Raw genomic sequence first — 15989 nt, forward strand, 5'->3', positions numbered from 1 at the left:
TGTTAGAAAGATTCAGAATAAAAAATATAATTTTTTTTGTTAATATATCAATTTGTAGTAATAAAATATTTAAAAAAATATAATTTATCTTAAAATAATTATAAAAATACAAAAAATCAAATCAAATTATTGAATATAAAATAAAACATGATGCAATAATACTATTGGTATATTTTAAATAAAATAGCAATAGAATAAAAACATCTCAAATTTGAAGGAAAACTTGAAAATGATTTAGAAAACAAAATAATCGTTTTTATCGTTTTAACCTACTAAAATATTTATTTTACTAATTTTATATTTAAAAGGTTGAATTCTTGTTTTTTTTACTCTATTTAAGATGATATTAAAATCACTTGGGTCAAAAACTATGTAAAAATGATAAAATTAATATAAAATTAATTTTGATTTCTCTACAAACTAATATAAAATAAATAATAAGAATAATTTTTGATGTATACATCTAATGGAAGCTTGACATGTGGTTGAGCGCCATGTCACCGGTGCCCTACACCACATCATCACGTTGACTAGACCAAAAATATTTGGTTTACCATACCTTCCATTACTTAGATGGTTATAATTAATATATTATTAAAAGGTTCTCAAATGCGCATATAGTTGTCATGTGATTTTTTTATTTTATCTCGATATACTTAATCTCGGTCATATGCCATCTTAGGAATTTAAACCGTCAATCTTCCAACATGTTATTCCTTCACCTAGAAGCAACGTCGAGATGGGCATCTTGTCCTGTGGAGCAATCTCAGCCGTCGGATTAGAGGGAGTTCGTCCCGCCATGAGGTGTTATTATTATTATTTTTTTGAACAATTTAAATTTGAGTAATATTTCTTCCCACTTGCCTGTTGATAACGCGACGCGATGGCCTCGAGTGGGTCCTGCTGAGGTTTCCTGTCAATAAGCTAGCAGGTACGCTTCATGGGTAATTCTTTGATCCAGTTTAGGGAGTTCATGCTTCTCGTCTCCTGAAGAGTAATATCAACCGTCAGATTAGAGACAGTTCATCCCATCATGAGAATTTGTTGCCGGAACAATTTAAATTTAAGCTTAATATTTTCGACACCCGCTACGGCTACTCGTGTTGCTACTTGCATGCTGATATTGTATGACGTTGGCCCCAAGTGGGTCCCAGAAGGGGTTACTGTCGCCTCCAATAACTGGGCAGGTAGGCGAAATGGTAGTTCGTTATGATTAGAGGGAATTCTTGCCCATACTCTCCAGAGAAGCAATCTCAGCCGTCGGATTTGAGGGAGTTCATCCCATCAGGAGAAGGTGTTGCAAGAACAATTTAATTTCTCCACCAGTTACGCCTGCTCTTGCTGCTACCTGCCCGAATCCGACTTGATTTAGGAGGTGGGGATAGTTTGCAGTCGGTCCTCTGGGGTTTACCGTCGCCTTCATTTAGTGAGCAGGGAGGCGACATCGGAAAGCGGTAGACAGATGGAAAGGATTAAGGCCCGAATCCGACTTGATTTAGGAGGTGGGCATAGTTTGCAGTCGGTCCTCTGGGGTTTACCGTCGCCTTCTTTTAGTGAGCAGGGAGGCGACAACGGGCAGCGGTAGACAGATGGAAAAGGATTAAGGCCTGAATCCGACTTGCTTTAGGAGGTGGGCATAGTTTGCAGTCGGTCCTCTGCATTGACCAAATAACAGAGCCCAGTAGGAGTCCAATCGCCGGGCTGATAAGAGACCTTCGCCGCGTTCTCTACACCGTTATGTACTATCACAAAAGAAAATTGAACGTGACCTTCGACGTCCCTAACCTCGAAAGCGCCCCCCCCACAATCTCTCTCCTCTTATGCTCACGCTGGTGCTCTTTAACCCGTCTTCTGTTGCCTACTTCTCGTCTCCAAGAGTGGTATGCGAAAATTGAAGGGTTAGTCTCTCAAATCTCTCCTTTACTCCTTTGGTTCGTAATCTTCTGAACCAAGAATTTTTTTACTCGTTTTTTTCCTTTCTGATGTGTGTTTTCTTTAATCTAAGATGGATTTTTTGGTCGAGAAAAGTAGGTTTAGTTGACGATCGCCGCATTAATCCCCAAGTCGTAGCCGATGCACCAAATTGTCGGTGGAATCGAGCAGTTCCTGGGAAATCCTCTTGTTAATCTGAGTCGTCGAAGCGATGGAACTCACGGGACCGGAGCACGTCCTTGTCGATATAAGCTCCGACGAGGAGTATTCCGGCCCGGACAGGTTGGTCAGCTCCTCCTTTGACTGGGTCGACAAGTTGCACGATCGCGTGGACGAACGGCAGGTGGAGGAATCGGACGACGTGGTGTTCGTGGATGAGTTCTCGGTCCCCGTGGCGAAGAGGCGGAAGCCGAATTCTGATTCGTATGTTCCGGGGACGTGCGGTGGCTCGGACGGCGGCGGTGACGACTGCTTGGTGCTGGATTCTGGCCCGGATAAGCCGGTTGCAGTCGTGCACGATAAGGATAGTGGTGGAGAGGAGGAGGATGACCTTCTAGTGGTCGCCGAGAAGGGGCAGGTGGGGAATCACTCTGTTTCCTTCTCTTCTTCTTATAAACATAATGATGTTTCTTTCTCTGTGATCTACTCAAAGTAGTGGTGTTTGCTTTATTCCTATTATTCGTGCCTTGCCTTCTAATTACATGGACGCGGAGAGTTTCATTGTACTGTGAATTCTCCATGTGGCCTAGCACTAGTACTTTGTGTATTTGATCTGAGAATTAAAGCCTTTTACGTCCAGCTTAGTCTCACCGAGGGCTAAATTTTGGCTTTCAATAAGAGATATGTACCCTAGGTCCTTTTTGCATTGCATTAATCTGATATTGAAATGTAAAGAAAACTGTCCTTGGAAATCTAGAAGAGTTTTATTATTCAACCCTTGTTTTGCCTCTTTTTAGTTACTAGAGAGTATTTTGTACGTTATACATCATGACTGCGATGTTTGATGCAGATATGATCAGGATGTCCATTGGAAGGCACACATATGAAACATGTGGAGCTTGAAAACATTATTCACTTGTTACTCTCAAAGAGTTTATAGACTTGTTTATAAGAACTAAACATGTGTTAAGCATTCAAAATAGATCCCTGTTGAGTTGAACTTCGTAGATATTGGAGCTGTTCAGCAAAATGTCCTAGTTATGTACAAGTTTTTTTAATTTGGTTTTCTTTAATTTTTTTTGTTTTTCATGATATCCATGTTACTTATGTGTGCCTCATGTTTTCTGCTGAATTACATCTTTGTTCATGTGCATAGTGCAGTTTGTGCCCTTTAACGTTGGTGTTTACAAATATTACGTTTTACCTTGTCTTGCGTTACCATGATATGATTCCACTGTCAGTCTCTAGCTATATACGGAGAATTTTGGATGCTCTATGCCCTGTTGATATGGCTTTGGGGCATGCAACAGTTTATTGAAACTCTATACTTTTAGCTTAGCATTAGAACTGGCAAACTGGACATTAATCATCTAAACACCATTCTATTAGCTGTTGATATGTGTTCACAGAGAGCTAGTATCAATTGTTTCCACCTAAAATATTTTTGATTGAGCTTAACCTTGGATCTAGTAAGCTGAGATAACTCTTTTGAACATATTTATTACTTGCATTTTGCATGTGCAAATACACACGATCAGATTTGAACCCAGACTAAGCAAAATTTTGAATGACAGCCATATAATTAAGGAAGAGACTAAAGATTAATGAATATGAAACTTGTCTTTTCTGCTTGTTTGCTATTAAGATTCCATGATTAATATGTTCCCTAATTTACTTGATTCATTGATCAGTCACCATGAACAGATGATTAAAAATTTCAGATTCTGATGATGTTTGATCCACTGTGACCAAGAGCATTACAATAGTTTAGATCTCATTAGATTTATAGTACTTAATTGATGAATTAACCAGTACCAATTGATCACTTCTATGTAGACCTAATTAATTGTTATTTCATTTCAGTTTTTATTTTAGCAATGGTTATCGTGCATGTAATTCTTTATGACAAATAATAGCATGGGCATGATCTACTAAATTATCTTTTTTCAGATTTATCATGGTGGCATGAAATTTTAATTGAAGGATTCTAAAGGAATCTTATTGCGTAAGAAACATGCGACATATTTTCTTATTGTTGCAATGAGACACAAACAAAGTCCAATTTTTGTTTATTTATCTTAGTCTGAGAGTTGTTTTGCCTCGAGTCTAGGACATCTTTCTTAAAAGAATCAGTGCTATTGTCTACAGAATGATTTTTTTTTTCACATGATTTGGTACATTTTTCTGTAAATACTTTTCAATAAAAGTGCTGTGGTACTGTCAACATTGATTTCTAGTTCATTTAGTTAGTATGATTAATGTTCTTTAAAAGTATATGGATGTTGACCACGGCAACACCACATATAATATACTAGTATGAATCTGTTATCCAACTTCATCCTTATTTACCTTTTATGAAAGGTCTTAGAAACATGATCCACCTTTGTGCAATCTAGGGACGAGTTCCTTACTGGTAAAGAAGAACCACATAGTAGTTTCCAGTCAATATATTCTATCTCTATCTAGCCATTTATTTCTTAAAACTATCTATTTTTTCCTAAATTATATATGAACTTCATGTAAAGATAAACTTATTAGTGCTTTTTAGGAGGAGGATTTTGTTCATTTAAAAACAAGCTTTTAGTCTTATAGGGAATGAGAACTAATAATACCTTTGACATGGGAAGAACTGCAAAACTGGTAATGAGTAATCTTGGGAAAAAAACTTTGATTTCCTTTGCAACTATGGAACTTCTTTTTTTTTTTTCAGTTCATCCCTCTTATGATTATACTAATAGCAGGAAGCCTTGGTATCCAAGTCCCATTGGTGTAAATTTTTCCATCTATATTGATTTCTTATGTGGATTCAGATTCTGATTATTCAGTTCAACCTTGATTACCAACAAGTTAATATAGTTTGTTGACCATTGAATTCTCCAAGTTTATTCTTTTAATTCTTGTCAGGGTCAAGCAATACAAACCTTAATATGTAGCTCACCAACCTGTGCTGACATTTATATAGTTGTCCTTAACTCATTGTCGTCAACACACTTTGGTGGCAATTTTTTACTTTTGTCTTCTAACTTTAAATGCCACCTATTACACCCCCATGATAACAAATCCATGGTCAGATTCCATTGATTGGAATAATATCTGCAAAACTATATTCTTTTATCATTTTAAAGGACTTCAATAACCATGCTCCTTAGTTGCAATTCTGAGAATGCTGTCAGCTCACCTAAAGTTAGACCACAGCTTCCCTAGTTTCTTTAAGATTTAACTTTTAAATATGTTTTGCTTCCATGGTCATTCATATAGAGGCAATAATGATATGTGATGATGAAATTTTGGGCAAAAGAGAGATAATTTGAGAGAAAAAATATATTAATATTTCTTACTTATGTTGATTGGAAGATAATAATGTCAAATATTAATATTGATTGTAAAAAAGATACTTCATGTCAAAAACTTATCTAGTGCTTTCTAGTAAGATAAACTTGTCTCTTTGCAGTTACATAATTGAGTCAATAAAATTGTGATGACTGATGAACATAAAGTGTCATTACTATATTTACTATGAATACCTTCAGGAATCAAATAACACAGTAATTGCATATACAGTCAACAACATTCAAAAAACATCTAATTTGATGAATGTACATTTTATATGTGTGTGTACGTGTAAACTGCAACCTATTGAGTAGGGAAAATGATTTGCTACAATCCTCCAGCTATCTCCATTTCTTTGCTGCTTCAGCTTTGATCTGTTCTATAATGCTGGCATGATCCATTTTCCCTTGTCCAATGTCTCTGTATTTCAGTCATCTGCATTTTGTATTTTCTGCCACTTGTGGGGTGGGCGATAAGTAGATCACATCAGACCTCACTATATGAGAAGAAATAGTTTCAGATCCTCTTTTGAATTCCACTCTACTCCTAGATTTGAGCATAAGACTTGTAGCAGTGTACATTGGATATCAGCTTCACTTAATATTTTGTTTTTGTATCAAAGTAAATGGCTTGTAGCATATTGAAGAGCTAAGGTCTCTTGGAGCCTAGGTGCGAGATGAGGCACAAATCTTGTTGAAGCAAAGCACACAACACAAATATCCATGATGGATAGTTATGCAAATAACATATTCGGTACTTAGATCTAATTGTTTCTAAACAATGAAAAATATGTTCTGGCACATTTGCTCAATGATTAAAGATTGTTAGGTCAATTGTCAAATGCAACACCATTGGTGGTGAAGATGAAGTTGAAAACATTAACAATAGAGTAGGGAATTAACAACTGAAGAAAGATATAATTGGGATAATCAGGACCATGAAATGATATGTCGAAACCCAACTGTCTGGTTTTTCTTTGCATTTCAACAAAGGAAAATCCTTCTCTATATGTTGGCCATTTTGTCTTGCTAAAAGGAGCCCAAGTTTTGCTCCTTTTATTACATTGACACCATAGCAAGTAATGAAGGTAGTACAACATTATAAAGGCATGCCTTGTGGGCAACAGGTTTTTTTTGGAAAAGCTCATGAGGTGTGTACCCAAGACATGCCTCAGTTGGTGAGGCCAAAATTTGAGCTTCAGCGAGCCTTATGCATTAGCACCCCTAGGTGCTCTTTTAATAACACTGATCTGTACGACACAGTCCATTGTATGAATCTAGCAATCTTATTTAGTGGAGAAATATTATTATAACTGTATGCTTTCAGCTTTATTATTATTACCATTTTAAATAGTTTCATGGTACTATGTAATATCTATGTACAATTAATGTTCTTGGATCTATTTCTGGAGCATTTCAAATTTGAGTTGAGCTTTATGGCAGTGCATTGATGGGAAAATTCCTTGGCTTTTCAAACCAGTCTGTTTAATTTGAATTTACACTTATGAGCGAAATGCATAACAATTTGGGACTTCCATAAAAGTGATAATTTTCATTTATATAAGTACTCTTTCCCTAGAAAACAAGATTTTCACTTTTCTTCAAATTTAGGAGGCGCATGAAGAAGTTTATTGGTCCATTGATGAACCACATTATTGGTTATGTATCTGAAACAGGAGATCTTGTGCTATATGATTAGCTTTTTTCTGTTGATTCCTAAATTTTGAAGTTTTTTGTGGTCACAATTTGCTTGTTCATCAAGGGTTTCTTTACATTCCTTTACAGTAATGTCAGAAACAATAAAATTGGAGAAGATAAAATGTCCATGGATACCACATTTGATTGTATGATAACTAAAATAAAAGGAAAGAGAAGTTTCATATTTGTTCCTAGAACAGGCATATAATGTTTATTTTGTCAAGGTTAAAGTGGGATCACTTGTTAAATAAAAGAAGGGGATAACTTGTCATAAAATGATGTCAGCAAACAGTTATCTTTCTAGATAAATGATTATTCACCTATTATAAATGTTTCTTGCTTTTTTGTGGCAGATGCATGATCAATTTTTACTATCTATGCATGTTTTTAGCCAATTTTAATCATCCATATTATTTGAGGGTTTAAACTTGTTAGTTCAAGTTTCTATTTGCATATTGGAAAATGGAAATAGGTTTTTAATGCTTATATTGTCTAAATGCTAATGTCGGAATCTGCAGCTTCTTTACTGTTTGACCTTAAAAAGAGACATGCTTATGTTTATGACTTTTTGCAACAGCTGCATCTTTTCCTTATAGCAGCATCTAATAATTCTTTAACCATATTTTATATTTTTGCAGTTGGCATGCCGGGATTACCCACATTCACGACATCTATGTGCTAATTTCCCTTTTAGCACCTCACCACATCAAAAGTATTGTGACCTGGTGAGTCTTGCCCTTTCCACTCAAGACTAGTATTCATTTCTCCTGATTATGATTTGCTGCAATTTTGCTACCCATGCTTTCTGAAACTTTAAAGATTTTTTATTTGGTATTTTATTCTATCATGCTTTCATGTGTGTAAATAGTTTGATGCCTACTTATTGCAGTGCCATTGTTATGTCTGTGACTCTCCAGCCCCCTGCGATTACTGGGGCAATGGTGATTTAGGTACCGACCATTGCCATTCTACTGATAAGGGAAGGTGGAAATCAATGAGACAGTCCTTCAAACAGAAGAACATGTTGACTGTGCCGCCTCAGAAATTCACATCATATAACTCTTCTTTAAATATCCCACCACCTCAAGATTCATTACGACTACATCATTTCAATCCAGTTCCTCTCAGACCAAATTTACTCCAGCCTTGCTCAGCCACTATCTCAAACCCAGATGCAATCCACCAGAGAAACCAATATCGACCTTCCGCTCTCTCTTATAGACAGAGACCTCTCCAGCAGCAAACCAAATTCTACCAATTTGTTAGTAGGGTACAACATGTACAGAAAGAGGGTCAGCATTCTGGTGCATTGACCACCCAACTTATGAATTCTCGTTCAAGATTTAGAAGGTCTGGGATGGCACAAGCTGGATTTGCTAGCATGAATGACCATTCTGACAACACTATTTCCAGTAATAATCATGTTACCAGGGCTGTGCCACAAAAATCTACTCATGCAACAGTGACATTACAGATTCCTTGCCCTCCAGAAGGACAACAGAGATCTCAGGACCTGTTGATAAAAACATCAGTTGTCTCAGTAGGTCAGATGCAAACTACTGCACCATCTCAATTTCAACCAGCAAAACTGCAGTGTTCTGTATGCCCTACGTTGACAGCAGCAGATTTTAGCCAGAAGAGTTGGCAGGATATATTGGCTAGTGTGGCATCTGAACTTGGAGTTTCGAACTGTAGCGACTCTTGCATCATGGACAACCAACAGGCACCTATGCTTCCTTCTTCATCACAACCATGTGATGAGTCATTTTCTGAAATCAATGCAAATGTAGATGTTCACTCTGCTGCTGCAATGACTACTAACCTTAGTCCATTAGATCATGGCTCTAGTCTGTCTAGCAATACAATGTCTCAAATTCCAGAACATGTGGAGGGAGAAGATCCTGACCTTGTAAGCAATACAGCCGCTGGGGAGAATTGGCTGGATAGTCTTTTAGCATCCATAGAGAATTGAGATATGATTGTATTTCCAGTAACAAACCAGACTTCAGAAGAGGGTCTGGTATATGGTCTTGGAGTCTCATGGAGCAATGCGAGCATGGGTAGTGTTTGATTCACGCCTAGCTTAACTCTGTGTGTTTGACCCACTCCACCAGTATATTGTTCTGCCCATGTATTTGGTCTTTTATTGGAGCAATCATCTCCTCTGTATGTTTAACAGGGATGATTTGCTTTTAATCTTATCAATTGCTAAGAAATAATTCCCCAATCATCTAGTAGCGATGATACACAAGTCTCCATTATTTAAAGGTTGAAATTGTCATTTAATTTCTGACACTGGCATGGACCTCTCAGTCAACTTTATCAGATGCATACATCAAACAAAGGCACTACTCTCTTTAAGTTGATAACCTCCTGGTAATATTATATACATGCCAACAAAGTCTAAAATCCTGAAGCTCTTATTAACTCCATTCTATGGTATGTTGGGTTAACAGGTCACATTCAGCTTAAGGTGGGTTTTATCGGTCCACAATTCACTTTCTTTTAATCTAATCATAATTTATATTAGGGGGTATGATGGTTGTAAAAATAGGCTGAAAAGGGGATAGTAGCGAGGGAGAAGGCTGCAGTCACGTGATTATAAAGAAAAGGAAAAGAACAAGACAGAAAAATAAGAGAAAAAAAAGGAAGAAGACAAGGACAACGTAGTAAAACTGTTCTTAATCATCTAGTAGTGCTTTCATCTCATGTTAGATCAGATCTATAGTAGATTCTTACAGTGATTACTTGAGGAGAATTAAGGATAATTTAGATATTGTCTACAGTGACGTGATTCTTGTATCCCAGTTATTCTCTTGTGATTGTTGCTAGGGTTTTGGGTAAAAGATTGAGATTTGTATATTCATTATTATTACATTGGATTATCTCTAGTTTACCCATCCCAGTTATTCTCTTGTAATTGTTGTTAGGGTTTTGGGTAAGAGATTAAGATTTGCATATTCATTATTGTTACATTTGATTATCTCTAGTTTATCCCGTGATTTTTACCCTTCACATTGGATGAGTTTTCCATGTATATCTTGATATTCTATTTAATTGTGGTTTCATTTAATTCTGCTATATATTATGACATGCTAGTATTTATTCATTAAAAAAAGTTATTTCTCTTTATATCATATCACAGGAAAGGCTGTAATCAGTGTTAATGTCTCTTTTTGATTATTTTGCTATAAAATTCTGTATTTGAGAATGTCTGTTTGACGAGTCTAGTTGAATTGGATCATCCCTTTTCATTTTTACTATTCTAGATAGAGTCTTAAAACATAGTCTTACCATTATTTTTTATTATTGTTACTATGTTTTTTTTTCCCAAGTTGCTAAAACATATTATCTTAAAATAGTAGTTGGAAAAATAATAAAGATAAAATAAAGTTTGAAGTGTTTTTTTTTTGAAAAAAAGATAAGTGAGGAAAACAAAATTTGATTCCAAGACCTTTACAATAAATTATCAATATTAAGTTAAATAAGTTGACACCTTACAAGTTCTTCACCTTGCGAAGCAAGAGTTTCCAACCCCAGTTGCATTCCACCACAGCTTTGTTCCGTCTGTCATGACATCCTTGAAGCAGTTGCTCAATGGTCACATATCAATAGAAACAATAACAATTTTGCTTACATTCTTGTTAGTTTTGCTAAATTAAATTTTGATCTGTATGAACCTATTATAGGTTGACTTAATACCTCTTTTCAGAAAAAAAAATCTAAATTGGAAACTAAAATTCAATGCAATTAAACTGTGAGCTATCATTCTATATCAATGGAACATGACTTCTTTTTAGGATCTTTTTTTTTTTAAAGAGAAAAATATCATTAATGCTAAACTGAGCTGCACAAGGGTCAGAAGCAACCCAAAAAATAGAGAGCTTATAGCTCTCCCAAAATTGACGAGCCGAGGCCACACCATTTTGTGACCTTAGAAGCATGCATCACATTGACTACTTGGAGACATGAGAAAAGGAGCAAGATATCTTCTTCCAAAACGTTTCCGAGGAAGCATGGACTATTTACATTAGCAAAATTAACCAGTTTTTAAGGAGTAAATCTTGATGCATATGTTGTTAGATTTAATTCAGCAGCTTTTCAAATATCATATAGTAAAGCAAAGACCTTGGATTAAAAATCTGAGGATCTATTTGTAAATCCCAAGGATCTAATCATAAATACAAGGACTAAATCGTAAAATATTCAAAGAAGAGGGCTGTGAGAGAAAGAGAAAAGAATGAGCGTAAGAAGAGGAGAGGGAGAGGGGAGAGCAGGCGACTGCGCCTCTCTACGTTTCGCACGGTTGTGGAGGAAGAAGGGAAAGGGAGAGAGAGAAAAAGGAAGAAGGAGCAAGGAGAAAATAAAAGAGGGAAGAAAGGGCTGCATCTGTGGGGGAGAAGAAGAAGAAGAGAAGTGATTTGGACATAGAGTTTTGGAGTAATTTCTTTTATTTGGAATCAAGTGTTCTAACCCCTTTCTATTATAATTTTAATTTTTACTTTTATCTTAATTATAAAAAATTTAAAAAGTTTGCATATAATATTTCTCTCGTTTAGATGTAAAATTTTAAATCTGAAATTTTTAAAAGTTAACATATCTATCTTATTCTTATAATAACTTTTGTGCTGATTTCTAATTTAGGTAAAGCTTATTTTTATCTAAAAATATACTCATATTTCTTTTTATATCTTGTGCCCATACTTTTATTTTAATTAACCATATGGATTCTACAAAATGGAGACTATAATTTTTGATCTTTCAATTCTAAACTATTTATAACTCTTCATTAAAAATTCTAATTTATATAAAATATATTTTTATTGAAAACTAGACTCATAAGTATTTTTTGTGTATACTTGAAAGATTTATAGTACAAATGGCTACTAAAATATTTGTTTTAGTTGATCGTATGGAATCGGTAGAATAGAGATAATATTTTCTGATGTTTTATCACTAAATTATTCGTAACTCCTTTTTAAAAACTCTTATTCATATAATATTTTATTCATCTAAAGTAGATTTATATATCTTTAAAATGTAATATATGTTTGGTAATTTAGAGTATAATTGGTTATTTAAATAATTTATTTAGCATGCTTTTCGGATTATGCTAGAATGAAATTTTTATTAATTTTACCTATTTTTGTTTTATCTTTTTGAAACTCAATTCATCTATAATTCTTTATTTTAATTGAGCCTTATGACACTATTTTTAACTCTTATATACTCTTGTCCTTAATTCCTTTCCTATTTGAATACATCATATGAAATATTATGTTTGCATCATATTGACTTATATAAGCACATGTATATTTTTATTATCTCGTATGTGCTTTTGATATGCACTAATTTTATTGATCATAATATCTTTTTATACTCTGGTAGAGATAATATGAATCTTTTCTAAAAATAAAAAATAAAATTATGCTTAGAGCCTGTGATGCTCTGTCAGTCCCCTTTGACTTCACTTAGACATGGGTGGATGGAGCTCCTAAACATATGAGACTTATATTTGATGGTCATCCAGAAATGGATAGATCATATTCTGTCTATGATCCCATTGCATCCTCTATATTTTTTATATGCTATCCAAAGCATTGCTTATGTATTTATATGTACGGTTTGGATAAGAATGAAATAAATATAACATCAAATATGATATTTGAGCTTCTGCTTCTTATTTGTTATTTTGATATACTCGAAGATATTCCATACACTATTGATATACTCTGAAATATTTTATATATCATTGATATATTCTAAAATATTTCATACGACATTGATATTCTCTGAAATATTTCATATGTCATTGATATGTTCCGAAATATTTCATACGTTATTGGTATGCTTCGAAATATTCCATACGTCATTGATATGCTCTAAGACATTTTATATATCATCGGTATGCTCCGAAATACTTCTTATGTTATTGGAATGCTCTAGTTACTCTTTACTCCATTGTTACGAACTAAATATGTTTCGAAGAAATGACATTATGGTTTTGTATGGAATAAGTGGATATCTATAAATTCTTATATCCTACCTTGCATTTTGATACAAAGTTTATTTGAGACTTTCCTCTTTTGATATGGATATGTTTATCACTTGCTGAGCTTCGTAGCTCACTCTATATAAACTTTTCAAGATAGTTTGTCACTCGTTAAAATGTTAGAATTAGACTGAGGTAGTGGAAAACTATTCAGATTATGGGAAAGTTTTTGTGGGTTGATTTTATTATTATATAAGTGTAATTTTTTTGTATAATAAAATATTATCGATAAATTTGAATTGATGTATCATGTAAAAACTTTACAAGACCTCTCCCGTTTGAAATTTTGAAATGTTAAAATTTAGTTTACGATGATATGAATTTATGATAAATGATTGGTTTTATAATTATATAGTTTCTTACATTAGTGAATTTATAAGTATGGTTAATGTTTTGTTATGTTGGCTTTGGATTTTGTGAATTATGAAGTAAGATAGTGTATGATTATAAACTACATAGGTTGTGAATAATATTTAAATATTTTTTTAATGTCCTCAAATATTAGTTTGAATCATAGATTATGGGTCATGGATGAATTATAATATTCTTAATTTAAGATATACTCACGCCTCTTCAATATAAGAATTTGAAGGTGGAGGAGATGCCCAGATCTTTTGAATATAATATTGCTTGTGAATGAGCCATCAATTTTAATTGAAAAATCATTCCTTACCTCCACCAATGACTTCTAGATCCTTCCTCTCTCAAGGGAGGCCTTAGGCAACTAAGCAATTTGATAGTTATCATGAGCAAAGGATAGAACTCTCAGAGTCAAGGTATGATGATTGATTAAGTGGCTGTGGATGCTTGGCTTTGTTTCTACTGATCCAAAGAGACATAGTCCAATGGCAATAGTGCTACGAAGATAATCAACAAATTGTTTATCAAGATCATCACCTTCCTTAGGCTAAGCTACAAGGTGCCAATTATAGAATCACTTGAAATGGTAAGCAAGTTTGGATCATAAAATATTTTAAAAAATAATAGTAATTCGATAAGTGAAGAATAGATGGAAGAAGAGTTTGAATCATGATTACACAAAAAAATAACGATAAACAATTCGACAATGAAGAATGCTAGAGAATAATGAAGAGGTAGGGAGATGTCTTTAAATGAAGAATTTAATTTTTGGTGCCACTTTTAACTACTAAACAGGCTTCTAGCTTGACCAATCTTTTTCTTGGGTGTTCATTCCCCTTTGCTTAAGCAACTATAGGCACTATGTACTGATACATTTCTAAATGTGTAGAGGGTCCTGACTCATCTATCATTATTGGTGCCATATTTGGAAATAAAAGTTTTAACCTATAGCTTATTTTTGTTGCTAAGAATAGGTATTAATCTTTTTATGCATATTACTTGTTTAGTAATGATAAGGTCTTTGATGCCAAGTCCTTGATTTTTTTATTTAGTAAGGATGTACCATCCAATAAGATGTATGTCATCCTAGTTTGGGTTGTCATTCCAAAAGAGGTCTCTTTTAAAAGAAGATATTTTGGTAAGGATTTTGTTCAAAACCCGATAGTTAAGTAGGATGTGAGTGGAAATGGAATTAATTATAAAATTGGTTAGAATAATTTTTCTAAGAAAGCAAACCCTTATATCAACCTTGAATCTTACTCGTGACTTTGTTAATAAGAGAGTACTTGTATTGATCTTAAAGTCTGTCTTAAGAGAGATATATTCGAAGATATTTAAAATGTCATTTACTTTCATGAATATTAAGGGTAGTATTATGTTTAGTGATATGCTTGGAGAAATAAATATCAAATTTTTCAATATTGATTTTGAGGTTTATAAGATTCTTAAAAATTTTAAGAATTTTTTAATTTATAATTAAGATTTTGGGTTGGCTCTAAAGGCAAAAAGGAGATCATTAGAAAGTTACCGTAAGAGATTTTGATATCTTTAAAGTTCACAGGTGTGATATTTTTTAATAATAAAAAATATGAGAAAAGAAATAGAGGATCCATACCACTACTAATTTTGAACCATATAAAATTTTTATTATTTATGAGGTAGGAGAAAATAGGGAAAGAGATACAAGCCTATAAAGATCCACTTAGTAAATTGGTAAGAAAAGTTCATAATTTCGAAGGAGATTTTAATGACAATCTAGGATACAAATCAAAAGCATCTAGTTTGAAGAGAATGAGGAGATATTTAGCTTTCGAATTAGTTAAGAGTATGAACAAACTTATTAGTAATAAAGATGGTATCATAAATTATTCTTCCTTCGATACAGACAAATTACTTAGAATTGATCAAAGAACTGATATAAATTTTAAGCCTATTTGACAAGAACCTTATTCAATATTTTGTAAAGGATGTTGCATAGAGCAATCAATTTGAAATCTACGATAACATTACTCTTCTTATAAATGATAAGACAGAAGATTTCAAATTCACAAAGAATTCCTCTAAAAGTGACATAAAACTCAACATCGAAATAATTGGGCTGAGGTTTTTCCCGTGATCCATTTGATTTATAGTAGTTTTGATTTCCAAGTGTAAAATGAAAGATCAAATTATGTATAGTAGTTTTGATTTCGAGGTGTAAAATGAAAGATCAAATTATGACTTCTAAGAAGGATCAACTTTAGGAAAAGAAGCGTAAAGAGTCTAGTCGAAAGACCCAATGGGAGAGAAAGAATTGCAGAGCTTGTTGTACCAGTAAAGAAGTGTTCTGAGATGTAGTTGCAATGTTGTTATCGATTTATATAATATAATATAAACATAATAAACAGCGGGGATAGCTCAGTTGGGAGAGCGTCAGACTGAAGATCTGAAGGTCGCGTGTTCGATCCACGCTCACCGCA

The 15989-nt window shown here is 33.9% G+C and overlaps 1 protein-coding gene and 1 non-coding gene across 5 annotated transcripts; both read left to right on the forward strand.

Annotated features, from left to right (window-relative positions):
* The first annotated feature begins 1402 nt into the window (after positions 1-1402).
* LOC135674330 (RPM1 interacting protein 13-like) lies at positions 1403-9348 on the forward strand. 4 transcript variants are annotated; one of them, XM_065184082.1, is made up of 4 exons: positions 1403-1931; positions 2029-2509; positions 7757-7843; positions 8008-9348. In XM_065184082.1, the coding sequence occupies exons 2-4, from the start codon at positions 2144-2146 to the stop codon at positions 9088-9090; spliced, it is 1536 nt and encodes a 511-aa protein (XP_065040154.1). In that variant the 5' UTR covers positions 1403-1931; positions 2029-2143; the 3' UTR covers positions 9091-9348. The 4 variants fall into 4 exon arrangements, with proteins under 4 accessions (XP_065040154.1, XP_065040152.1, XP_065040151.1 ...); XM_065184080.1 differs by having other exon boundaries at positions 1403-1898; positions 2006-2509; XM_065184079.1 differs by having other exon boundaries at positions 1403-1898.
* Positions 9349-15916: 6568 nt separating this feature from the next.
* Positions 15917-15989, forward strand: TRNAF-GAA (transfer RNA phenylalanine (anticodon GAA)). Its single transcript has one exon. It is a non-coding gene; the product is annotated as a tRNA-Phe (tRNA).

This window comes from Musa acuminata, chromosome BXJ1-5 (assembly GCF_036884655.1).
Source record: "Musa acuminata AAA Group cultivar baxijiao chromosome BXJ1-5, Cavendish_Baxijiao_AAA, whole genome shotgun sequence".
In the NCBI taxonomy this organism is placed as follows: Eukaryota; Viridiplantae; Streptophyta; class Magnoliopsida; order Zingiberales; family Musaceae; genus Musa; species Musa acuminata.